At 39.6% G+C, this 26167-nt stretch overlaps 2 protein-coding genes across 4 annotated transcripts; one reads left to right on the top strand and one right to left on the bottom strand.

The window, feature by feature from the left end:
* Positions 1 to 377: 377 nt before the first annotated feature.
* On the bottom strand, positions 378 to 8095 carry thumpd2 (THUMP domain containing 2). Its single transcript, XM_079694930.1, has 11 exons — positions 7866 to 8095; positions 6974 to 7112; positions 5580 to 6125; positions 5317 to 5453; positions 5084 to 5161; positions 4868 to 4920; positions 4592 to 4679; positions 3760 to 3831; positions 3418 to 3532; positions 2743 to 2863; positions 378 to 1481 (listed from the first exon to the last, which is right to left on the bottom strand). The coding sequence occupies exons 1-11, from the start codon at positions 7974 to 7976 to the stop codon at positions 1139 to 1141; spliced, it is 1803 nt and encodes a 600-aa protein (XP_079551056.1). The 5' UTR covers positions 7977 to 8095; the 3' UTR covers positions 378 to 1138.
* Positions 8096 to 13828: 5733 nt separating this feature from the next.
* On the top strand, positions 13829 to 20472 carry LOC307026797 (uncharacterized protein). 3 transcript variants are annotated; one of them, XM_079694928.1, is made up of 7 exons: positions 13829 to 13950; positions 14707 to 14947; positions 15344 to 15535; positions 16444 to 16613; positions 17687 to 17836; positions 19527 to 19699; positions 19777 to 20471. In XM_079694928.1, exons 2-7 carry the CDS (start codon positions 14762 to 14764, stop codon positions 20178 to 20180), a joined length of 1275 nt encoding a protein of 424 aa, XP_079551054.1. In that variant the 5' UTR covers positions 13829 to 13950; positions 14707 to 14761; the 3' UTR covers positions 20181 to 20471. The 3 variants fall into 3 exon arrangements, with proteins under 3 accessions (XP_079551054.1, XP_079551055.1, XP_079551053.1); XM_079694929.1 differs by having other exon boundaries at positions 13921 to 14060; positions 16447 to 16613; positions 19777 to 20472; XM_079694927.1 differs by having other exon boundaries at positions 13921 to 14060.
* The last annotated feature ends 5695 nt before the right edge of the window (positions 20473 to 26167 follow it).

The raw sequence follows: 26167 nt of genomic DNA on the forward strand, positions 1-26167 counted from the left end.
GCCGCTTCCTATCCGCTGGATCAGCTCGAAATCCTCCTGCGGATTCCTCCGGGACAGGTCGACACTGGAGTCCATCATGTCCACTGCCGATTACGGCGCCGATCGCGTACGGTTAACGAGCCCCAACAATGTATGAAAACAGTAATTTTAAGAAAAACATACGGCGTCAGAAAATCCCAGCCCGATTCCACTGTAGCTCCAACATGGCTTCCACTGCGCAATGAGCATGCGCAATGCACATCATGGCGTACACAGCATGAGTCTGCGCCGTCTGCCCAGGGGAGTGAAGTTGCTGGATTTAATATTGATTTTAAAAGATAAGTGTGATGATTAAACATTAGTAAGCTGCAAAAAACATACACAAACAGTCACTTGTTTATTTATATATCCAATTTTTATTAAAAAAAGGTCATTAAAAAAACACCTAACATCTGGTTTTAAATTGATTGTACTATTTCAATTCTAGTACTGGTAGATCCACACAATGAAGATGAAGTCAGATTTTCTAATCAACACAGGCAGAAAAAATACAGTAAGTTGACATCTGAAAGGGAAATGAATGCAAACACTAAGCCCTGTGTGGCCTTGTCTCGGCCCTCTGTATGAAACTGGGCTAAGCAGGGCTAAACGGCAGATGGCAACATTGTGATTCAGCTGATGGGGTTTGTGTTACAGGCAGAACAAAGACTTATTACAGAAACATATAAGGGATAAGGCTTGTGGTATTCCATATTTTTGGTCAACATATGACCAAAAATACCAAAAACAATGAATGGTTTTTGCTAACAAGTGTATTTGGTGAGGCAGAAGCTTGAAATAAATGTTGAATTATGTGTGATAGGCTAAATCTATTGAAAACCCATTGTGATCTTCTTTGGAATGGTAATGGGCATACACTGCCTTGGTGTCATTAATATCTTCAAGAGCACCAACGGATATTAATTAAAAGACACACTTTTGACTCTGAACTAACATTTTCTACAAATACATATTTCTTCATATTATTTGCAATTGAAAAAACCTTAGAGACAAACCACATAGTTTTACTAATGTGTGGCAAAACCTACTGATTCTTCACGAAAAAAGTTAAAAAGATAAGTAACTAAATACGTTTGAATGTAACTTTCACAAACACAGATCAAGTGTCCATCTTGACATATTTATGAAGAAGTCCATCTATGGCTCCTAAGCTGAGTCGAAGAGTTTTCTGGTGCTTCAGGGAGGAGAGAGGGGGAGGCGGACTGTGCTGTAGCCCAGACGGAGGCTCAGTTTCCTGGTTAGGTGGGGATTTGACCCCCTGTTGGATTTGGGATGTCTGCTGCTTTGTGGAGGACAGAAAAGGAGATGGACAGTCTTGTTTCCCAGGCTTTGCTTCTTGGTCAGATGTTGGTCCGGTGTCTTTCTGTGCCAGGAGATTTTTCAGGACACAGGATAACTGAGGACTCAGAAGGAGAACCAGGGTACCACCGATACAGAGGACTCTGAAACACACACATATCAAGTAAATTACTTAATGTAATAACTCTTTACAGACAGGCAATCTTTTGTCATTGCTATGAGATCAATTTAAAAAAGTGATAGCTAAAAGATAGCTAGTTGGAAGTTACATCACAACATCTAACATGATTTAGACTTTATACAGTTTAAGATCTATTTGGATGTGGAACTTGACCTTACAAGCAAATAGTTCTGCGCAATAGTTCACACACACACACACACACACACACACACACACACACACACACACACACACACACACACACACACACACACACACACACACACACACACACACACACACACACACACACACACACACACACACACACACACACACACACACACACACACACACACACACACACACACACACACACACACACACACAGAGCCTTTTCTTATCAAGCTCCACTTTTGTGGAATCAGCTTCCAGTTTGTGTTCGGACGGCAGACACCCTATCCGTTTTTAAGAGTGCGCTTAAGACTTTCCTTTTTGATAAAGCTTATAGTTAGGGCTGATTAGATTCAGCCCCTAGTTTTGCTGATATAGGCTTAGTTTGTCGGGGGACATCTTACTTCTTCCTTCTCTCTGTCTATACCTGTGTACTCTCATGTTCCGATTAACCCAGCTTCCCCAAATGTCTTTCTTTTTGGTGTCTATATACGCCGGGATCCGGAGTCATGGATGATCCTGCGGTCCTGTGTCATGGATTGCGAGTCCTGGATCTTGAGACGTGGCTGCGGTCCTGGATCATAAGTCCTGGATGGATATCCTCGTGGATTCATCTTCTTATTATACACACATGCATTTCAAAACATTTGGACTACCTATGTTGCAAATGTATTATCTTTTCAATTTACACACGGCATCTATTGCACGTCTGTCCGTCCTGGGAGAGGGATCCCTCCTCTGTTGCTCTCCCTGAGGTTTCTCCCATTTTTCCCTTTAAACTGTGGGGTTTTCTCTGGAAGTTTTTCCTTGTACGATGTGAGGGTCTAAGGACAGAGGGTGTCGTATTGTCATACTGATATTCTGTACAAACTGTGAAGTCCACTGAGACAAATGTAACATTTGTGATATTGGGCTATATAAATAAACATTGATTGATTGATTGATTGATTGACACACACACACACACACACACACACACACAAGAATGAAAAAACCTACAAACATTTTCTGAGTCACTGAACAATTCGGCAAGAAACAAACAATGGAAACAGACACACAGAAACACAAACCTCTCCATCTCTGTGAGGATGAGAGGCAGGTTGGCAGCCATGTCTGTTTTGGTGCCAAACTTCCTTCCAAACGGCAGGTCACACACTACAGCATCCACAGTGGAGCTGGGCAGAGGCAGCGCTGCACACACAGAGGAGGCCAAGAGGTCATTTAAAACATGACAGAAGGGTTCACTCTCACCTCCCACTCGCTGACTCCAATCCAAAACTCGCTGCTTTGGATCCTCAGAACTAAATAAAAAGCAATTTATAAAAGCTGGATATGGAATTAGTGAATTGCATCATCCCCTGAGATTCATAATTGAATTAATCCAAGAGAAAAATGGCAACGTGTTCAACAGAGTGACACATTTCATTTGCTGGCAATGTTTAAAGAGCGTTTACAATGTATTTCAATTTGAGCTTTATTTATGGTTCTGACAGTTTTCCAGAAGGCAGATATTTATTATTGTACAAAAAGGCAATGTAAATGTCACTATTTAGGGGCAAAGGGTTCATTTCTATTGTCAAAATACATTAGTTGTGGCTTTTCATTTGATGACAATTTACTAAGTATACACAGCTTTACCATACATCTCATACACAGACTAACTTAAGAGCTCTCTTGATATGAACACAAGCTTAATGACAAACATTTAGGATTATTGAAGTGATCATTATGTGCAGGTTTCTTACTCATAGATGAAGCTTTCAGCAGGTGCATCCTGTTTGCCAGCTCTGCAAACTCTACGTTCTCATTGGCCTTCTTCAGCTGTCCATCATCAATGTCCATACCCAGGAAACAGACATCCTGAAGAATGAGGCGTCCGATTATTATGAGAGAGTGTTCAAATAGCCCACTACAGTATACATAATAACTTCAATATTTATACATGTTTACATAAAAAAAACTATATTTCCATTGAGACCAAATGTGTATCACAACAGTTTTCATACATTTAGTCCAATTCCAATCTTTTGTCATTTTTTTTGACATTTCTACACTTAATGGAACTCTGTCTAGATTCCTGTCCTCACCTGATGTTCCTGTGCTGCTTCTATTAGGATGGTACCGACTCCACACATTGGGTCCACCACACAGAAGCCTGGCTGGGAAACAGGAGGTAACATACAGTTTGTCAAACTCATACTGTGACTGAAAGACAATATTGAATCACAATCCAATGAGTGTGCAGCACAGACAACAAACATTAAAGGTGGGGTAGGTAAGTTTCAGAAACCGGCTCGAGATACACTTTTTGTTATATTCCATGGAATGCTCTTAACATCCCGATAGCAATGAATAATCTTAAGTGCTTTGACAAAAAATCCATTAAAAAATTTCATCTGTGGAAGCCGTAATACTGTAAAAACTATAACGTAAAAAATGTAACGGAGCAAATTAAGAACAAAAAGAAAGTGGAAACTAGGAGAAGTCAAACCAGAGTCAATATCGGAGTTGCTTTGGCTGTGTAGTGTTGCTAACCTAGATGTGTTTAGCTTTGCCTGATATGTAACGTTACTGCAGCCTGCTCTCGCGGAGGAGGTGCTCTATAAGGAAGTCTGAAGGAAGGGGCGGATTCTTTTTGGCTGTGTACTTTCAAATGTTAGTGCACTCGAGCCGGTTTCTGAAACTTACCTACCCCACCTTTAAGCTTACCGTTTTAAAATGAGGACATGTAAGGCTCAATTGTCACATTATATGAGTCCAAACCTGATTTGCCTTTTAAGGTGATTAGTAAAAGATCAAATGCCTTCTGGTTTGCATACAGTAAATATAACAAAGTAGTTCTTTCATGGTTTTCAGAAGTCATAAATGTACAAACCAATAACAAAAGAATACAGCAGCAGTCATTCAGGGTGTTATTACCTGTATCTGAGCCAATGAGGCCATAGCCCAGGCTACAGTGGACCGCAGTCCTGTGGTTTTAATGTAGCTCCGGTTAGCCAAAGGTAACCTGAGAGAAAGAGACAGAGAGGTATTACTTATCACTGCCTAGCCAATTTAAATAAAGCTGCAATATGTTACATCTATGGTTTCACGATAGTTTGGGATTATACCTCAAGGTCTTCTTATTAGAGGGGATTTCATGGAAACAGCATATAGTCGTTGGTTAAATGTAGAGAAAGTGTTTCTGCCAATCACCTGGTTAGTGGAAACCCGACCAGGCAGTTGTCATCACTCAAATAAACATTAACCTGCAGAAAAAAGCAGACAATTGATGATGGAACATGTGAAGGGAAAGGCAAGAGAGAAAAAACCAACCACATTTACCAAAGAGTATCTACTAATCATATCAATAGTTTTGACCATCAAGACATACGGTACATTATCTTGTGAGATAAGGAAAACATTTTTGACCTCCAGCTGTGGATTCTTCAGGTCAGCTTTCCAGCCCATGAGTCTGCTCAGACCTACTCCTATCACTCTGCTCACCTCCTATATCAGACACACAATGCAACCACGTTATATTCCTCTGAACACAATACACATTTATAAGTGTTTTATGTTACTGCTAAAGCAATACATGAAGCTGCCCTAGATAACACTTTGAATTGACACTGCTTTGTCCGGTGCATTTTAACTTCCACTACCTGTTGGCTGTAATAGCGAGACAGGGATCCTGTACACTTGCAGCTGATCCTGAAAGTCACCGCTGCAGGAGAAGGAGGCTCTGGTTTGATTAGACTGGGTTGCAGAAGTGTCTCATCTCTTCCTTCAGTAGTCGTCCCTTTATTACATTTAAGCAACCACAACATGGAAAGAAGAGAACAACCAAAACAAAATCAACAACATAAATGACGTGTTAAGAAAGAATGTTGAATTAAAACAGAAGAAAAACAATTTTTTTCTTTACCATGTTCCACTTTTTGCACTGTTAAGTCCTCTGCCGTGTTATCCACATTCCTGCCACTTCCCTCCACATTGTGGTGTAATCCTGAGGTTGCGTGATCACAAACTGATCCTGTGCCACACAAATCTGTTTCTGATATTATTCCCTTTTTTCCATTTTGTCTACAGATGCTTAACCCCTTCCTTTCCTCTTCGTCCCCCTCTTCGCAGTGTCTCTTTCTGTCTCTCTCAGATGTCCTCTGATCCTCTGCATTTTTGTCACTGCTAGACTCATTTCCTCCTTCGTCCCTCTTTCTCTTTTTCTCCAGTGTCTGGGCTTCTGCTCCACAGGTCTGTCCCTCTCTCTCTACTATCTCTCTCTTGAGCTCTTCGCTCCCTCTGCCCTCCTCCCCTGTCTTCCTTGTGACTCCCAGGGCAGTGCTTTGTGATTTGACAGTAGTCCTTCTTCTGCCCGACAGCTTCCCCTGCAGGCGGCTCCATGTCATTACAGCACTGCTCCATTGATCCTTGTCCCCCAACACTCTGGACTGCAGCACAGAGGATGCTTTTGCTGAGAAAATAACATGATATAAAAGCCATTACATACATTGTAATTGAGCACCAAATTAACGCTGTCAACACTGTGAAATAACACTTTGCACTTCACAATTTATGATGTCAACCGCTAGCTCACCACTTTTTATATTTTAAAACTCGTATAATGATGCTATTTGTTTGTATTCCTTGCATCTGAACGTATTTGATGATTACTTTAATAACGTGTGATTATATAAAATGTGTTTGTCTAATCATTTTATTGACCTGTTCTGCACTGTCCATATATGCTGAAACAATGTAAATGTCCCTGCTGTGGGACGAATAAAGCATTTCTGATTCCTGAATTCTACGGTGGTTTCGTTGTCATGATGTGATTTGAGAAGCACTATTGATTGAAATCACATCATTTTGACTTTTTAAAGTAAAACTGATTCTCCCAGTTAATGGGAGTGACTTAATTTCCCATGAAAGCATACTTCTACAAGCAGAAATACAATGAATATCTGCCAAGGGGTTCCTAAATAATAGGGCTGCTCGATTATGGCAAAAATCATAAACTCGATTATTTGGGTCAATAATTGCAATTGCGATTATTAAATGCGATTATTCATTGACTTTGAAAACATCAATTTATTATTTTAAAAAAATGTGAACAGTATGTTTTTAACAGTTGATTACCCTGAACTTTAAGTATAATTCAACTGAAAAACCAAAACATAAAAAAATAATCGTTTTATTTCGATTACGTTGTTTTCGTAATCGTTGCAAGCCATAATCGTAATCGCGATTAAAATACGATTAATTGAGCAGCCCTACTAAATAATTAGCATTACATGTATTAGTGTATTAAATGTGTGGTACCTTGGTTGGTGTGGGCAGGCAGCAGCACGGGCGAGTCTTTTTTCAACAGAAGGAAGAGTCTCTCTGCAGCTTTGAGCTCACTGACTCTGTCGATCCCTGCAGACGAGCTGAACAACACTTTACCTGAAATCTGACACACCTGGACACACAGAAGAACAAAAAGAGAAGGCCATGAATTCAATCGCTTATTTGTTTATCTCATTTTGAGGTAATCAACAGTTCATTGTTGAAATAGATAGTGGTATGAATATTTGACAGTAAAAACTAAATCAGGTGTTAATATATTGTCTGATATTTTAAGTTTTGCTTCAGTTCAATGAGTTTAAATAACAGAGTTTTAATGGGGTTTTACTTTCAGGAAATTAAAAGTGTATCTTGAGGACAAGGAGCAGAGGTGCATTAATGTCACTTTAAAATTGCAGCTGGTATTTGATGGTGTAAGTTATTTGCATTTAGTATCTTGTATATTCTCCCCATCACCAATTAAGTCATGATCAATGCAGTTTTACTAATATAATTACATTAGAATATATTTGTTAGAAAACTTTGAAACTAACTAAAAGTTTTTGAAGTACATGTAGAGGGGCACATTATTAAGCACATTATTTAGTATTAAGTCAAGTACAAGTCGGCTCCCTCAAAATGATGACTGTTACTTTACTAAATATAGTTAACGTTATTTTCCACAATTACAAATAACGTTAACTTAAATTACGTTGAGAGTTATGCGTTTTTACTCAACATCTTATTTCAAAACAGGTTACAACACAGCTACAAACCAAAGGACGTATTTCATACCTCGGCATATCAAACACTCTCAAAATTAACTTTTTATGAATGGAGTTCATACAGCATGACATTAGACGTTAAGTCATTCAACTAAAACACTCACATCTTCAGCTGCCAGCTTCCTCTTCACTTCATCGATTAAGAAAGGCTCCATCCCCTTACCGTAAGTGCAGTAGTAGCGAACTAAACTCCCCTCACTTATCAGTTCTGCCATTATGTTACAAAGTGCACTACTTGTGAAGAAATGTCAACAAAAGTGTGCGATACTTTCTACATGAGTACTGAAGTCGCCATATTGGTTTTGTTGTTTACAACGGAAGGGGAAACACGTCATGAAACTGCAGTAATTAGTCTTGGCCACCAGGGGTCTCTCTTACACATCGGAAAAAGACACTGATGGACCTGGAAACATGGTTTTACAGAAACAACCTGCATGCATATTGAATGCAATAATATGTCTTGTTCATATCAATTTTCTTTGTAATAATGGCGTGTTAATGTGCCACAGCATTGCAAAGGCCACAACAACAAGGCTTCATTTTGTGAATAATTAAATACAAATTGAAGTGACACACACAGACAAACACACACACACACACACACACACACACACACACACACACACACACACACACACACACACACACACACACACACACACACACACACACACACACACACACACAAAGTAGGCTACTTACTTAATACCCAAACGCCTCAGTGCGCACATTAGGTATTCAGACTCACATTTTAAAAGACAACATAAGACTGTGAATGTGAAAATACACGGTGCACGCACACATATTCACATTTGTTTTGGCAAACACAATACACATACACCTCTGCTGCTGTGTGTAACCTGGAGGCAGCTTTAAGGAAACTGTGAGGAAATCTCTTAGAAATACAGCAAAAACTGCGTTTACATAATTCTGAGAGAGATCCTCCTTCAGGGTCTCAGCAATTCACTCTCTCAATTTCTTTCTTATCTCTGCCCCTTCTTACACCCTGTCATACGCTCTTAAACACTTTCTTTTTCCCCCTCTTTTCCCTCTCTGACATTTTAATGATCCCCAAACATATTTAATCCTCACACTTTACTTGATGAACAGTGTTCTGCTTGTTGCCAATTAGCATAAACCCCTCAAACACTGACAGGCTGCTTCGACCTGCCAGTGTTATGCTTTCTCCAGTCCAGACAACTTCAAGAATTATGTTTGTTCATATATATTTATATGACAGCAAACATGGTTATTACCTTAAAGTTATGTTTTGTTGCCTCAATGGCATTTGAGTGGGGTTTGATTGCCACTTAATCAATAAGTGTAGTTTCTTGCTTTTGGGAGCAAATGTTACATTTTTCATACTAATTATTAACATTGGACAACTGATTCTCTGCAGACATTTTGAAACAACATATCAACTTGATCTGACACAATGAATATCTCAAATACTTATTTGGTTTGAGGATTAAAGAGAAATGTTCGTTAAAGGTGGGGTATGTAATTTATTTCAGAAATGCTTTTTGTTATATTCCATGGAATGCTCTTAACATCCCGATAGCAATGAATATATTAAATGCTTTGACAAAAAATCAATAAAAACATTTCATCTGTGGCGCTGTAAAAAGCACGACCAATCCTCTAAGCCGGCCGGCTAAAATAACTGGATGGCCTACCTGTACACAAACTTATCTCGTGCCCTCATTGGTCATATGCGCGTTCGTGTGTGTTGGACGAGGGGCTCTGTAAGGAAGTCTGAAGGAAGGGGCAGATTGTTTCCGGTTGTGTACTTTCGAATTCTAGCGCACTCGAGCTGCTTTCTCCAACATTACATACCCCACCTTTGAGCAAAGCATATTCATTCATTATCTGGAAAGCATACATGAGTGTTTTTTAATTGGGTAACAAGTTGAGATGTATTACAGCATAAGTTAAACTGGGCATTTCCTCAGTACGCTGCCTTAATTAGAATCCCCACTTTGACACGATCCACAGTGCACACTTATTTTTTCGCGACATAACATTTATTTGACAAATGCACCCATCATCCAATTAGCAAAAAATGTCTTTATCTAAAAACTTTAAGTGAGTTTCTCTTTCAGAATATTAAACAGGTTGCAGAATAATGTTTCTGTCTGCATACAACTCCTCATCTCACAGTCAAAGGCCCTGTTACACTAAAATGCTTTCGATAAAACTTTATTGGGCTGCAGTGCAAGGTGAATAATGATTACAGTACTCCGAGTCAGTGACAGGTTTAATTAAAATGGATGCAGTTGGATTTACTGGGCTTTTAACCAACCAGACACAATCCAGTTCCCCCTGTTTCTTTGTCACTCTCGTTCTCTTTAAAGTTTAGCCTGTGACCACTTTCATCAGCCCATAATATTGGATGTATCCATGTAGAAAGAAGACATTAATACTCTTTCCAACAGCTGCCATTTGCAATAATTAGCCCCAATGCTGCTAAGTGAACACAACAGCTTCACAAAATGGATGCTGCTTGGCAGACCTGTCATGGCGTGATGTATTATTGTATATATTAAACTTGTTTTTATTCTTCTCCACACCCCGGAAGGAGGGAGAGGGATAAAAGAGATCGAGGTAGGAAGAGAAGAAAGGATGACGAGAGGAAGGAGTCACGGAATACAGAAAATAAATGGAGGGAAAATGATAATTACATAGAAAGTGAAAAAAAAAACTAGCTTTGTTTAATCACGTTGAACTTATTAGTGCAGCGTAGATGTTATGAAGGGAAAGCAACACCAATATCAACAGTGTGGCAGGATGCAGGATATTAGTAGATTTAAAGTTCTGCATAGACAAATTATTCACACAAAGGAATGAAATTGGGGGGAATCAAGTGATGCTTAAGTTATTACAAAGAGGGGTTAGGGTTACTCCCCTTTCAGTGTCCGCGCAAAATGTTAAAAACACAAGGGCGGGTTGAGGGTAAACCAAGTTCCACTGTTTCCTTTCCTTTGTTTGCTAGGTTAGGGGATGACAAACTAAACCATCACGACCATTAACTTGTTCATGTTGGTGTCAAATAATTAATTTTGGTCACACAATTTAAACATCACTGAGACCACAATGTTCGGAACACAACGATTTCCCACTGACACCTAAATACATCACAAGAGATCCGAACCTAAACAACAAAATAGTGTTATACTTGGACATAATTCTCTTTTGCCAGTGATTTTCAGCAACTAGGAATTATGACACACACATACAGAAACCTTTCTTTGTCTTTACACACACACAGATAACACACACACTCACAGAGACTTAAATGTCAAACGTCCACTCCCTGAATCATGTATTTTCAAAATGAAAATTAAACTTGATGAAATTTCATTATCTCTTATCTAATTACACATTCTTTGTGTGATGATTAATATTCACTGAGGTTTCAAAAGGCCAGACTATTATTGTACGTGTATATGTGTGTGTGTGTGTGTGTGTGTGTGTGTGTGTGTGTGTGTGTGTGTGTGTGTGTGTGTGTGTGTGTGTGTGTGTGTGTGTGTGTGTGTGTGTATGTGTGTGTGTGTGTGTGTGTGTGTGTGTCCACCTGTCAACTCCTCTCTTATATGAACATCAACTTGATTTTATCTTTTAATTATTTTATTTTGCTTTACTCTCCTCTTCGGCTCTCTTCCCCTCTTCTTCCCTTCTCTTCTTTCATCATCTGTTTCCTGCCCTCTCCTCAACTTTATTTCCTTTTATCTTTACTCGACTCTCAAATGGAAATGAGACCTTTAGAGAGAGGGTAAAACTGAAAGAAAAGGCTGTGAGGGAGGTAGCAGAGAACATTCACTACATTTGTACATGTGCATCCAAGACTATTTCTAAGTGCTAATGTGTGTACAGTATGTGTGTATGACGTGAGCATTTTAAAATATTTAGTGCCCTCAGAGGAGTCTGAAGTGTGTCAACAATGTCAAGCATCCATGGAGAGAGCGAGTGTGAGACAGAGAGCACGGCATCAAACTGACAGAAGCTATCAAAATCAACAAAAACAGGCGAAGAAAGAGATGGAGGATGGAAAACAGACTGGAGGCAAAGACAGAAGGAGAAGGTGTGTGTTGGCTCATGCCTGCTGTGTAAAGCTTTAACGCCTTCAATTTTTGAAACATCAACATATTATTGTCAAATTCCCAGTGACACCTACCGTAAACAAGTGAGCAAACCAAAGTCAAAAGTCAAAGTCAACTTTATTGTCAATCTTCCAGTTTGTGTGTATAGACAGAGAGATTGAAATACCGTTTCCCACAATCCCGAATACAGTAACAAAGATATAATATGTGTACAAATATGTATATACCTAATATATATACACAATCAGCAGACACATTTATATATGCACACATTTAGACATAAATAAAAAGCACAACAATCAATATATACAAAATAACTGTCACTTTAATAACTTTGAGAAATGTAGCCTATTAGTGCAAGACTGTGCATAGCAGCGTAAAAAGTGTTTGGTGCTGGATTGACTATCTCTTCAAATGTGTTGTTTAATTTCTTCTTATATTATTCACTTCCCATGTGTACAGATTTCAATGTATATTATGCTGTTTCTTATCAACATTAATTCAAACAAATCATCTCCTTAGACCTTTTTTACAGCGGGCATTTTGTCTTTGTCGTCAGGGAAAGCACTATTGTCCAGGACCCTGAGACTGACCCAGCTAAATGGAATCAGCCATCATTAATCTTGATTTACAGCGGTGCTTTTCATGTCAAAACGTCTTCTGTAAGGAAATGCATATTTTTCTATTTGCAGAGCACTTGGTTTTAGCCAAGTTTGGTTATCTGCTTAAGTGCTGGTACTTTTTCAAGTCTAAAGACGTGGGCTTTTTAGCAGATTGGTGATAAAGGGACTAAGCTGCCCTACCCTGAAATAAATGCTCTGGCCCTGAACAGAGTGTAAAGATATATATAAAATGTAACTCTTTACAGTCCACTATTATTGTAAAACAAGATAGGAAAACAGTGGACATCGTTAGCAACGCCCTCCCGTCCCGTTACTTTGGCTTTGACAATAACTTAATGTGCTCTTTGATTAGTTTTGCTTGAATAAAAAGGGTGTTTTAAAGCTGCATTCAATATTTGTTGGCCACTTGGGGGCAGTTGTAAGCCAACACATCATTCACATGCTTTTACCTTTTAAACTTGGCATGGCTAATGTTACCAAACTGTTTTAAATTGAACAAAATGTGATTCAATGTTAATATAAAAACATTGATTTGAGCAGGTTGAAAAAGTTGCAGTTGAATTAAACTGTTGTTATCATGAGAGAGACATTTGGCTAAATCCTATAATAAGATAGTGCTGTGTGTGTCTCCTTTTAAAGTCATCAGAGAAAAAATGCACAAGATAACAACATCAAACAACTGAACCCACCAACAGGAAAGGACATAGTTGTTTGAATCCTTTTGATGGCTAAAACACTGATTGTGAATAACAGATGACTGAGGAATGTCTACCAGGTTTAATCCAAATGAGTATAAGACAAAACACCCATTAAAATGATCTCAATCACAGTGTTATTCATTTCATTTAGCTACAGCTGTAATACACACATACACTTCTGAGTCCTGGCAGTGCATAAGCCCTTGTCCCAGTTAACAAAGAACACCTCTTACACTCTACACAAAATCCCAAATCCCCTTGCCCCATATTCCATCAAGTAAAAGAGTCAACATCAAACACCCAAGGCCACTGTTCCACTTAACTAAAAAAAAGAAAGCTGAAAGCCCTTGGCCTATTTTGACAATGTTTAACACAGCCATGCAGAGTTTGTATTACTACCCAAGGTCCTCTTCCACAAAGTCCCCTAACACAAGGAGGATTAGTTTAATTTCAATACCATGCATTCACTTAATGAGAAAAAGGGCAAACTATCTATTATCAGAGGCTTTAATTCTCCAGGCACCAACAGCAGAAAGGCAACATTAACCCTCTCATATGGAGATTACTGGGACAAACCCCTAACAGAATGACAGACTTGGCTTTGAATAGATGAACCAACTGTCCCCAGCATTTACAGCAGTGGCATTTCCCGGCTCTGCAGATAGGGGGAGCTCTAGTTTAGTGCTGAGTTACTTTCTGCTGCGGTGTTGTCTTGGATAATCTCTTTACTGCAGCAGGAGAGGAGGAAGAGGAAGAGGAGGAAGAGAGGTGAAGAGAGTATGCCCAAAACACAACTGACTGTTAGTAGATAGAGGAGATAAGATGTGACTGAAATGCTGCTGGTACCTTCATTTGAAATGTTAGGGAGCTATTTGGAGGTATTTGGAAAATGTTATGTCTAACTGATATGAGTGGTATTTCTTAAATATCTACTTTTGCTTTGGTCTTGAGTTGAAGTTCACATTCACAACTTCTGTTCAAAGTACTCATAGTAGTATACATGATGACTAATTAATGTTATATGTCTTTTAGTATTTTCACAGGTTAATCAATGCTGAAGTATTATTTTTACACTAAATTGCCTTAACTTTTTTATTTAAAAGTGTGTTTTTTTGTGACAATGTCAGTGTTTTCTTTTGCCTGTTGCCCGGCCATTTTCCTATTAGGTTGTTTAAACTGCACATTAGTTTTAATGCAGGACAAGGCTGCTTAGCAGAGAGGGACGGCTCTGTGAATATAGCTTTTGTTCACGTCTTGAATCTTGTTTATATCCTAGCTAATAATCCAATCTTTAAAATGTTTTTCTTTATTTTGACTTGTTTAAAGACATTAACAACTTCAAACCCTTAAGATTATAGTATATTATGTTTAAAATCATGTAAAAAAAATTATAATAAGAGACTGTACTTACTGTTTTGTTATCTATGTGATTCACTATTGGCACAGGTTATTTAATGCGGAATAATTGTCTTTTACAATTTTACCTGCAATTTAGAATTTCCTTTCTTCTTCCTTCTTCCTCAGATGCTGCCATCATTTTGGATTATTTACTGATTTGTCCACACACACAAACACCACCATGGGCCAACTGTTCTCATCAGAAGAAGAGCTTTCTCAGGTGAAGGATGCGATGGGTTTCGTCCTCTACGACGCCATGTTGGAAGGCGGCGCTGTACCTGACCTCGGAGTCGTCCACCCTCTCCTCTTATCCAATCACGGAGAGAGCTTTGACTCCAGGGCCGGCCTCCAGGCACAACTAAAACAGGTATATAACAATTCAAAGGAAAAGTGTGACAGTATTTATGGGGGATAATATTGCTGTTTATGAGCAAAACTGACTAGAAACATGAGATGATGATGTTCCCTCTGAAAAAGGCTGAGAGGGTGAACTGCTTTTTAGATTTTTAATCTGTTGAGTCATGCAGAGCAGATGGAGCTGAACAAGCTGGAAAGGAAATATGTGGTTGCCTTGAGTTAGTTAAGAAAGAGTGGTTGTGCAAAATGAAACACCACTCAATATTAGAAAAGTAGCCGTAGAGAGGTTGCAGATCAATACCATGATGATATAATGCAGTGCAAAGTTGTTCTTAAAAAAAGAGAGTATGTCTTGTTTTGCGACGTATGGTAAGAAGCACATTTCTGTTTACTTCTTCTCACCCAGCTACAGGGCGACATTGGGAAAAGGGCGCCGACCTACCTGAAGGATCTGATTGGCCGACTGTCGTCCTTCTCTGATGAGCCACGCCTGGCCGGCCTGGTGGGATTGGTGGTTACCATGGTGATGGATATGGCCTACACATCGAAACAGTCATCAGCTGTGAAAGGGAAGTCAGCGGGGTCGTCATCAGGCCAGGTAAACACATCCACTGAGACTTTTAAGACAACTGTTTAAACAAGTTTACTTGTGATGAGTACTTTACTTACTCAATCTGTTTTTTCACATACCCTGGGTGTTTCTCAATGTCGGGGAGGCTTGCTTGGTAGAACATGTCCCTCCAAGTCAGGTCCTTCAGAAGCGAGGCAAGAATCCTTCCTAGCCTCGGAAAACGAAGAATGGTGGAACAGGCTAACAGGTGTGCGTCATATCATATGCGAGGCCCCGCCTTAAATGGAGCGCAATTTCAGCAAAAGATTTGGAAATTGGTCCGTGTGCAAAGCATTGTGGGGATTTTAAGACCGCGGAGTCTACACAGGTGCAGCCTCGAAATGTCCCGCAACGAAGTACGCCGGCCTCGGTAGAATTCCAAGTATGCTGGACATTGGAACAGTCCTTAGTCGGGACTCGATGACGTAGCATCCTTGAAATAGTGGCTCTGGAGCATCCTTCCTCGACATTGAGAAACACCCCCTGTACAATTTGCAAAGATTTTACTCACACTTCCTTACTGCATTTAAATGTTAAATATTAATTAAAAAAAGCTACTTTGCACACTTTGATATTGCATATTGTGTCCTATGTTTACATTATTTTATTAGTAGATTGCTCCATTATAGTGTATTCTAACTTACTCTGTATATTTATATATAGGGACACGGAAAGTCTACGAGAGTTATGAACCCCCTGATCCAAATATAAAGATGTTTGTATTTCTTGTGTCATATGTTTTTATTATTGTATTAGTAGATTGTTATATTATAGTGTATCCTAACTTATTCTGTATATTTATATATAGGGACAAACAAACACGAAGTCTAGGAGAGTTTTGAAACCGAATATAAAGATTGTTGCAAAAAGTCACCATGTCCATTGTCTCCCTCCAGCAGAGGGTCTGGGAGCTGCAGGAGGTGATGGAGGAGTACCTGAAGCGCTGTAGGATCAACCTGAGTGACAAAAGCAAACTGATCCAGGACTCTGTGAGACTTGAAGCTCAGCTCAGCCTCACCCTCACCCAGCTGAAGACCTCCCTGCTGGGGGGAGACTGTGACTCCAGGTGAGAGATTAAAATAGCTGTGAGTAGGGCTGCTCAATTAATTGTATGTTAATCGCAATTACGATTATGGCTTGCAACGATTACAAAAACAACTTAATCGAAATAAAACGATTATATTTTATTATTATTATTACTTTTTTGTTTTTGTTTTATTGGCTTTTCAGTTGAATTATACTTAAAGTTCAGGGTAATCAACTGTTAAAAACATACTGTTCACATTTCTTTCTCCAATAAATTGATGTTTTCAAAGTAAATGGATAATCGTTTTTAATAATCGTGATCTCAATTATTGACCCAAATAATCGAGATTATGATTTTTGCCATAATCGAGCAGCCCTAGCTGTGAGCACAGAGGAGTAGAGAATAACAGAGGAGCAGGAAACAGTTGCTCAGGGTTTAATGCCACACAGGATAGAGCAGTGGTTCCTATCCTTTTCTAAAGCGCCAACTTTTTGTCATTGATTAAACTGAAGTACCCCTGAGTAAATGACATATATGTTATGGATATTCTTTATCATATTCTATGCATAACAATAACGGCAAAACTGATAACATGTACAATTAACCCAAATAGTGAACACAATATCTGCAAAATGTTTGTGTAAGATGTCTCTGAAAATGTATTTTGAGTTGAATCTAAATCTGGTTTATATAAATAGATGGTCAAAATAAAAAAATATTATGTTGGTATAAAATCCTGATATATATGCCAACTGTACTTATACGTTAAACACACATTCAAATCAAGAAGGCCTTGTTATCGCCCATGATGTTCTTCAGGACCAGCCCCAGCTTGGTATTAGCTGCATTGTGTAAAGTAGACAGAGAGCAGAGAGTTATTCAAGGATTCAAGGATTCAAGGATTCAAGGCTTTTATTTTCATGTGTGCATAGCTACAGTGTAGTTATGACAATGAAAATCTTAGGTCACAGGATCCTCCAACAGTGCAACACAGTAAAGCAGATAATAGTGCAAGTAAGTAAAATAAAATAGAATATAACATAAATAGTGGTCCATGTGTTAAAGAACAGTAACGCTGAGGGGTGTTTTGTTCTTACTGTCTGATCCTCCAGGTCTCTGAAGCACTGGGCCAGCGGAGCAGCGTTTCACACCCAGATGTTGGTGCACCTGGCCGGCCTCGAGGGGCAGGCTGAGCCCCGGGCTGCCAGGGCCGCTCTGGAGCAATACAAGGAGGACCTCACACAGATCATACCTGCGTACAGGTAATACAGCGGTGGGGGTACTCTAAGGTTGGTGTGGTACTGGCTCTGTGCCTCATTTATTTGCCCATTTGGTTGACTAACAAGGCAACACAGTTATAAGTTAAAGAAGTGATAAACGTGATAAATGGGGTTGCACATTTTGATTATATTTTTTTATACCAGTTTTCTCTGAGGTGTTGTCGTCTAAATTGGCAACTTGGTCGGAGGATTCAAGTCATTGACTCCACATTCTTTGGGGCTGTACATTGGCAATCTTTCCAGTTTAAAAAACTACTTAAAATGTATTATTTTATTATTTATTATAAATACATACCTACTATTATTATTTATTACATTATAGATTTAATTTTTATACTCCTGGAAATAATTACTGCACTTTATTCCTTATTCCTAAGTATGTAAGCTGCGTGTATTTTTTGTCTTATGTTGTGATCATACTTGTCAACCCTCCCGATTTTCGCGGGAGACTCCCGATTTCATTGCCCCCTCCCGGTTTCCTCCCGGGTCATATTTCTCCCGCATTTCTCCCGATTTCTGACAAAATCAGATTTACTCAGGACTGTTTCCACTCTGACTTTAATACAGCTGGCTACACCATTGTTTGGTTTCCATGGTAGCGCGTCTCTTTAGTAGCGCACGCAACTGACAGTCTGAGAGGGTGAGGAAGATAGCAACAGAAAACAGAACAAGAATCGACAACTCAACCCTCTGCTCACTCCTTTCCTTGCAAAAACAGGTCCAGCCCACACATATGCTCCATCAAGGATGGTGCTACAGGCCGCAAGGCAGTGCACTTACAACTACAATAATACGCGGTGGTTTTGAAATGCTCCCGATTTCTGAGGTCTCAGGGTTGGCAAGTATGGTTGTGATGTTTTTTGTTTTGATGGCACCCGTGAAGGGAGAAGCATTTATTATCTCATTGTACATGTATAATGACATTAAACGATTCTATTCTATTCTATTATTAATTCTATTCTTTTAAATAATAAAAAACATATTTGGGTAACAACAAGTGAAGTTACAAAAGTCATTCCCAGTGCCATGGAGTCAGTCTACTTTAAACTCTTGATATTTGTGGTACAGCTGTAGACTGTAGGTGGACAACCAATGCAAAAAGTCTGCACAACATATGATACAACTACACACACTGAAGATTTTGAGACCCTATTATTAGACAGGGAAACACACAGCACTTCAGTTCAGAAGCAGGAGCCTAATAAAGCGACTGCCAGTGGAAACCGCAGCCACACAGAACCTGCCGTCTAGCATGAGACAAGCTTTCCAGCCTGCTCCCAATATGACAGCAGAAACACACAACACATCTCACTGTCAGAAAAGTCCAGCCTTTACCTTTCAGCTTACATTTGGAGTCGCTGTTTAGAGTAAAAAATATCCAGCCAGACAGGAAATAGCTGCAATCAATACAGCATCAACAGCAACATGGAAATAAAACATGAAAGTCAAAGCTAATTATTTGTCTTTCATCAATAGATGTTAACCACCAGACAGCCTCTCCCCCATTAGCAACCTTTCATCACTGTAATTTCTGAAATAATATATCCAGGTTTCTGCATAAATTAATGATTTGAAAATCCACTGATCCATTCATCAGTTTTTTTTTAAATGTTATAAAAGGTTCAAAATATTTTTGTGATCCCTCTCACCCACCCCAATCTCTTCACTGTAGGCATTATAAGTCTAATATGGTGTGTGTGGTGAAATGTCGAGGGAGTCTTCTGGCGTCATGTGACCCCCACAGCGAGGAGCCAGAGGAGGGGTCCATGACGGGACTCACGGTGACGGACAGAGAGACAGGAAAGAGTGTCACCCTCTCTCTATCCACCATGAAGGAAGAGACAGGTAGAGTTTCTTGAAATTAAAAAAAAACAGAGGTCTCAGTCAAGTTGCATTTAACTGATCTAAGTTGAACTTAACAGGGAGAAGAATGAGAGTCTCTGGGACTGACGCCACCCCTGTGCCAACTGTGCCCTCCTCCTCCATTAACCTGGACCTTATCACCTCAGATCAATACGCCCAGGCATACCTGCACCATCTGTTCTCTGATAAGGGACCTCTGGCAGAGCTAGAGGACTACTTTATCAAGGCTAGTGCCAATCTGAGAACACTGAGAACTGAACCAGGATGTACAAACAACAAAGGCGTGGGAAACGAGATAAAAGAAAGTGATGGAGTGCGTGTTGGAGACCAGGCACAGGGCAGTGATGGAGAACAGAGAGTGGACAGGAGAGGACGACGAGAGGAGGAGTGTGAGCAGAGAGGTGAAGGTTTGCAACTGAGTATTGTGGAGACGCAGCCGAATGAGAGACCCAATCACAGTTAAAACAATTACATGAAGGCTATGACCCGACAGTAGCAACCAAACCTCGTTTATTTAACAGAAACATTATAGTTAACTAAGAAACAAGAGTTTTGTTATGTTTTTTCACATGTATATTCAGAGAGCATAACTGACTGCTGGGTATAAGCTGAATAGCACTTCTTCTTATTTATATGGAACAAAATTGGCCAAATACAAACTTTGGGTTTCACTGTTATTTATAAAAGTGTGTTTCACAAAGGCGTTTCAATTTCAATAAATGTCGACAAGTCATAAAAAAGTGTTGGCCTGATTACTATTACATTTGCTTGATACCAAACCCAAATTAATATGTAAAAATGTTACAAAAACTGAAACAAGAACCCTACTAATGTACTAGCAGAGCCAAAGCAACCAAGATGTTCATTTCATTTCATTTCAAACCTTTATTTAGACAGATTAGTCCCTTGAGATCATCGATCTCATTTACAAGGGAGACCTGCATCATTTAGTTCCACATGAAACATAAAAACAACATACAAACAACAGAGGATATCATATTTACATATTCAACATTTACAAATACCCAGAGTGTCAGAAAGCATTTCATTTAGACATGCCTTAAATACATTCAAAGAAATAAAAATGCTCAATTTCAATTTTGCCTGTAGACTGTTCCAAGCAAGTGGAGCTGCGCACATAAAAGCTGTCTTACCTAAGACAGTCCTTACTCTTGGCACATCTAACAAGACTATATCCTGTGATCGCAGACAATAGCTGCTTGCAACTTTCTGCTTTATCAATGAACAGATATAATACGGGAGTTTGCCCAACATAGCTTTATAGATAAAAGTGTACCAGTGACTGAGCCTCCGTACAGTGAGTGATGGTAAACCTGCCTTGGTATACAATGTACAGTGATGAGTAAGTGCTTTACAGTTAGTGACAAATCTCAGAGCACTATGATACGCAGCATCTAGTTTGCTTAGGTAGTTGGCAGGTGCATTCATATACAGCAGATCACCATAGTCCAGCACAGGTAAAAAGGTCACAGTGACTAGCCTTTTCCTGGCCTCAAGCGAGAAACAGGACTTATTCCTGAAAAAGAAACCTGTGCATATTGTATTCAGGGCCGGCCCTTGGCACTGACGAACAACTACACAAATGCACAAAACTCAGCCTGCAACGGAGAAGATAACATGCAACGTCATTCATTCTTCCCAGAGGGTTCTCTTATAAATTGTAATTCCATATTTGTACATACATGATGAAATCAGATGCATATTACAAGGTCTGTTGTCACAATTCTGCAATCGTGTAGCTTAAAAAAGAAATGTCTCTGGTTTCTCTACATATTTCAGTTTTGAGCCTGCTTAAAGGGGACCTATCATGCAAAATTCACTTTGTGATGTCTTTTATACATAAATATGTGTCCCCGGTGTGTCGGGGAACTCCCGCAGCGTCAGAAAATAAAACCCTTTCTCTTTTCCTCCATACACAAATCTTTTAAAAACGGGGGTACAACGAGCGGATACAGATTTGCTGTCGATATTACGTAATTTCGGATGGTGGACCCACAGAGAGTTGCTATCAGTTGCTCACCACTGGTGGTCCGCGAGGGTACTGCAGGTGGTCCGTGGAAAAAAGCTAAATAAAATCAACATTTTACTATCAAGGATTTTCGGGGATAACCTAATATGTGACTTTCTCTATCGAAATCAGTCGCATTGAACCAAAGACACATTTTGAGTTGTATACACTGTTGGAAAGAGGAGATTCCTAGCTTTCTAATGATATCAGGCACTGGGGTAGTGGTCGTTGGGCTCATCGGACATTTATGAGAGAAAATCTGTAATGTCCGAGTGCAAGTGAATGCACCACAAGACACGAGCCTTGTAACCCCTCCCCCGGCCCTGGAAATATGATTGGCGGCGATTTCATTTGAACTGGACGGCGCAAAACGAGAAGCATCCGGACCCAAGTACTGTACACGGAAGGAACGAGGTATTTGAAGTCTACAATGACAGAGAAGAGACTGTCAAGTTTGGCTGTAGTCAGCATTGAATCAAAACGCACTAAAGCTTTGGATCTTGATCAGTTTGTAAGGCGTTTTGCTGAACAGATGGTAATCGCTGCATCATAACAGTGATTGACAGCTGATAGGAATAATATGATTGTTAATATTATCATATTAATTCAGACAAACATCGATGAGACAGTTAATTAATGTACTTATTGCAGCAGTCTGCATAGATTTGGTACCCCTGGTCCAAGAGTGAAACAAACTAGGCCTAATTCAGTTATTGTTCAGTTAAAATGCATTAAATTAGGTCTATGTCTGCCATCTTATATATTTCTATTTAAGGCTTTACTGATGTGACAATAATGTCACCTATGTTATTGAGTTAAAATGTCAATATTTTGGCTTGACTGCGATTAAATCAGCATATACTTCTGCCAGGGGATGCCACCCCTCAAAATCTCCTGCCACCCTCTTGCCACCCCATGAATATTTTTCTAGATCCACCCTGCCTGAGTAGGCTATATTTTTCGTTTTGTTTATTTAATAAGTGAATTTCGGGACAACTTTGGGAATTTTTTAGATTTAAATAGATTTTGAAAGTGGAGATAGAGGGAGAGAGAGAAGCAGCGCTGTCTGCTTGGTTGCAATACTGTTGCTCAAGCCTTTATGCAATTTAGGCCTATACATTGTTTATGTTACTTATATGCCTGTGTGTCCATGGTTTTGAGTCTGTGTGTGTTGAGCGCAGCACCGTCTGCTTTTTGCAGTACAGTAACTAAAGTAGGACTAAGCATAGCGTTAGTTTTTTGTAGACCTGTCTGCCCGTTTTGTGAGTGCACTGCGCGCGTGCACATTTGTGGCATTGTTTGGGATGACCTAATTATAATACCGTCCGCCGTCCTCTTTGAGAAACATAAACAACGCAGACAGACACCGGTCACAAAAGTATCAGATAGGCTTCAATTTTCTTTTGATTGTCTATAATTAACTATACAAAAATATCACCGTTTTAACAATAAGTTTATATATGTACTTATTTTTACGGTTTGCATATGAAGGAAGGAAAGGAAAGGAACTCACCTTGTGATAAACCCACAAGGGAAAAAGCATTTGAGCTCCATACTATTTCAGAAATATTCCTTGATGTGGTTTAGAACAGGATGCCGTTTTATCACAGCAGAATTTAACTTTATCTCCGGTATAATTCTGATCAGGCATTAGCTCCGCCTCCTCTTTTTTTTTTTTAAGCTAAGGACCTATGCTAAGGACCCAAAATCTGCGTTTCTCTAACAGGGCTGCAATAGAGGGGTATGATCAGTAGTTTATGAGGCATGGCTACAATGGGGGATCTGTTTGGTATTTTAAGCAAAAAACTTCACAGACATGTTTTGTATAGTTATGGCCCTACAATATATTTTCCCAATATAGCATAATAGGTCCACTTTAAGTCAGTGTAGCCTGTGGATTGAAACCTTATTTTACATATTTATGTCAATTTACAGTCAAATGTCTTTGTTTGAAAACCACCTTTTTAAAGTAACGTTACTTTAGTTGGTAGAAAAAAGGACTAAAATCACACGCCTGTGACTTTCTTTAGGTAGCAAACCAACACCAAAAGGTCAGAAGCACGAACACCTGTCCGCCACCTGCGTAATAACATTCTCCCTTTGTATGTGAAAGAGTGTGCATGCTGAAGGAGGACATTTCAGTGACGCTCACAGGAGAAATGGCACTTTCCGTTAAGTGTTTTTCGCTCCGAAAGGTTGAAAAGATGCTTTCTGTCTGGATAATATGGTGAGCGATGCAGCAGGTGGGCGAGCAGCACAGGAAGGAGCTCTTATGTGGCGGAGCTGGCAGCACTGTGTGAATGTCAAGCTGGCAAAGGAGAGTGGAAATGTGTTGGCTCGAGTTTGTGAGAAAGTGTGTGTGTGTGTGATCGCGTGTGGGCCTGTATATAAAGATTAACGAAAGACGTGGAGAATACAGCCATGTGCAAAAATATAGTGTGTGTGTGTGAATTCAAAATGGGAGAGTGATTATGTGTGTGTGAGTGCTGCAGAATTACAGAAAGAAAGAAAGAAAGGAAGGACGAGGGGGTTACAAGTGGTTGATGGTGTTTGTGTGTGTGTGTGTGTGTGTGTGTGTGTGTGTGTGTGTGTGTGTGTGTGTGTGTGTGTGTGTGTGTGTGTGTGTGTGTGTGTGTGTGTGTGTGTGTGTGTGTGTGTGTGTGTGTGTGTGTGTGTGTGTGTGTGTGTGTGTGTGTGTGTGTGTGTGTGTGTGTGTCAGGTCTCGCTAGCTGTCAATGAGTCACACTTCACATCTCCGATTACTGGTCTCTGCTCTGCAACTGATGTCTGATTGGTGTTATTACTCTCTCACTCTTTTATTCCTTTCCTCCCTGTTTCCTTTTTTCTTTTCCTTGAACTGGCTATCAGATTAGAGTGATTTTATTATTCAATGACATGTAATTCACATCAACCATACTGCAGCACCTTTAAAATGGAAGTAATGTGCGTCGGACTTATTCGCCCTTTATATTCTTTTATTAAACTGTTTTTTTGTCTTCAAATGCTATCTCTTCTTTCCATGTATGATCTTTAGAAACAGCTATTTCTATAGTTTGTTTCCTAAACCCTATTCTCTGCTTTCTTCTGGCAGCATATACTTTTTTCTATTTAGTCTTCATCTCAGATTGATTTGTTGGCTCGTTAAAATACTCCTTTCAAAGCCAAGAATACATAAAGACACCTTGTCAGATATCAGAACATTTGAACATATTTCCACTAAAAGGCTGATTAGCATTGATCCAAGAAGCACTCTCACTTGGAGTGGCTCCCTAATATGCTGGTACTATTAAGAAGATAACCTATTCCTATAACAGGGGTACTCAAACTTTTTTATTAAAGGTCCACTTGAGAATTTTATACAAGGTCACTGGTCCGGATAAATGCTAGTAAAGTCCCCCGGAGCGGAGCGGAGCAACAAAACTGAAATTAAGAAGCAGTTTCTTACGGCGTGCTATGCATGGGGCAACGACATGTTTCCCGACATGTCGTTGCAGTAAATTAAAGGGTGTTTCATGTTGTCGTTGCTGTAGACCTTCTTAATCTACCTTCTTTGGGGGCCCCCTTCTGGTCCAAGCACTTGCCTGTCGGCAAACGGCGCCCCTGTATACACACACACATTCAATACATACATACAGTATGGTGGCTTGAACTAGTGGGAGAAATGGCACTGTTTGTCTGTAGTCAATGCCTTGAACCTCGGCAAAAAAGGCATCAGAAGCATTAGAAAGTCAAGGTTAACTTGCGGTCTACAATGCGTGTCACGCTCGCGCACTCAAGTAAATATATATGCACGTTCATTCTCACAACGCGTCAGACACAAGAAAATATACATTAATTTACATCAGAATCAGAACGTCTTTATTGTTTTATTTTGTATAATTTTTTATAATGGGACACAGGGTTCGGTCCGGATTGATTTGCAGTTCGGTCCAGATCCGGACCTTGGTCCGGAGTTTGAGAAGCCCTGTCCTATAAGGTCTGATAATCGAATGACTGCATGTAATGACACAAGCTATTATATTTTTATCCTGGTCACTTCACGTGTGTGAAATGTGGAAAATCCCATTATTTGATATTAAAAAAATCTTGTTTCATATCTTGTGTGAGTCCCACTTAACTTTAGGGAATTAGATTCTTCTGTATGATGCTCTTCTATCTTATTTTTTATATTTCCATTGTCCTCTGCCTCTTCGAGTTGCACATGTGTGAATGAAAGGTCAAAAGGTGACTCCAACATGTGTCAAATACCGACATTAAAGTGTGGTTACTCTACCGGATGACCTGATGAACATGTGGGAGTGCATATAGGTAAACTGCCTGTATGTCCAGTTCTAAACATGTGCGTGTTTGTGTAATTTACAGCTTGTTGACAAGTTGTTTTCTCTCTCTGGGCCCTGAGGTGTGTGTGTGGCCGTCTGTCA

Source organism: Notothenia rossii, assembly GCF_949606895.1.
Source record: "Notothenia rossii genome assembly, contig: scaffold_423, whole genome shotgun sequence".
Classification (NCBI taxonomy): Eukaryota; Metazoa; Chordata; class Actinopteri; order Perciformes; family Nototheniidae; genus Notothenia; species Notothenia rossii.

What these genes read in the sequence shown, in the direction of transcription:
- thumpd2 (XM_079694930.1), bottom strand. Translation starts at nt 7,976, where the DNA reads ATGGCAGAACTGATAAGTGAGGGGAGTTTAGTTCGCTACTACTGCACT. An exon ending in GTCGGGTTTCCACTAACCAG is followed by an intron (nt 4,680 to 4,867) that starts GTGATTGGCAGA and finishes TCTTTCTCTCAG; the next exon opens with GTTACCTTTGGCTAACCGGA. An exon ending in CCTCATTGGCTCAGATACAG is followed by an intron (nt 3,832 to 4,591) that starts GTAATAACACCC and finishes CCTGTTTCCCAG; the next exon opens with CCAGGCTTCTGTGTGGTGGA.
- LOC307026797 (XM_079694928.1), top strand. Translation starts at nt 14,762, where the DNA reads ATGGGCCAACTGTTCTCATCAGAAGAAGAGCTTTCTCAGGTGAAGGAT. An exon ending in CGGGGTCGTCATCAGGCCAG is followed by an intron (nt 15,536 to 16,443) that starts GTAAACACATCC and finishes GTCTCCCTCCAG; the next exon opens with CAGAGGGTCTGGGAGCTGCA. An exon ending in GGGGGAGACTGTGACTCCAG is followed by an intron (nt 16,614 to 17,686) that starts GTGAGAGATTAA and finishes CTGATCCTCCAG; the next exon opens with GTCTCTGAAGCACTGGGCCA.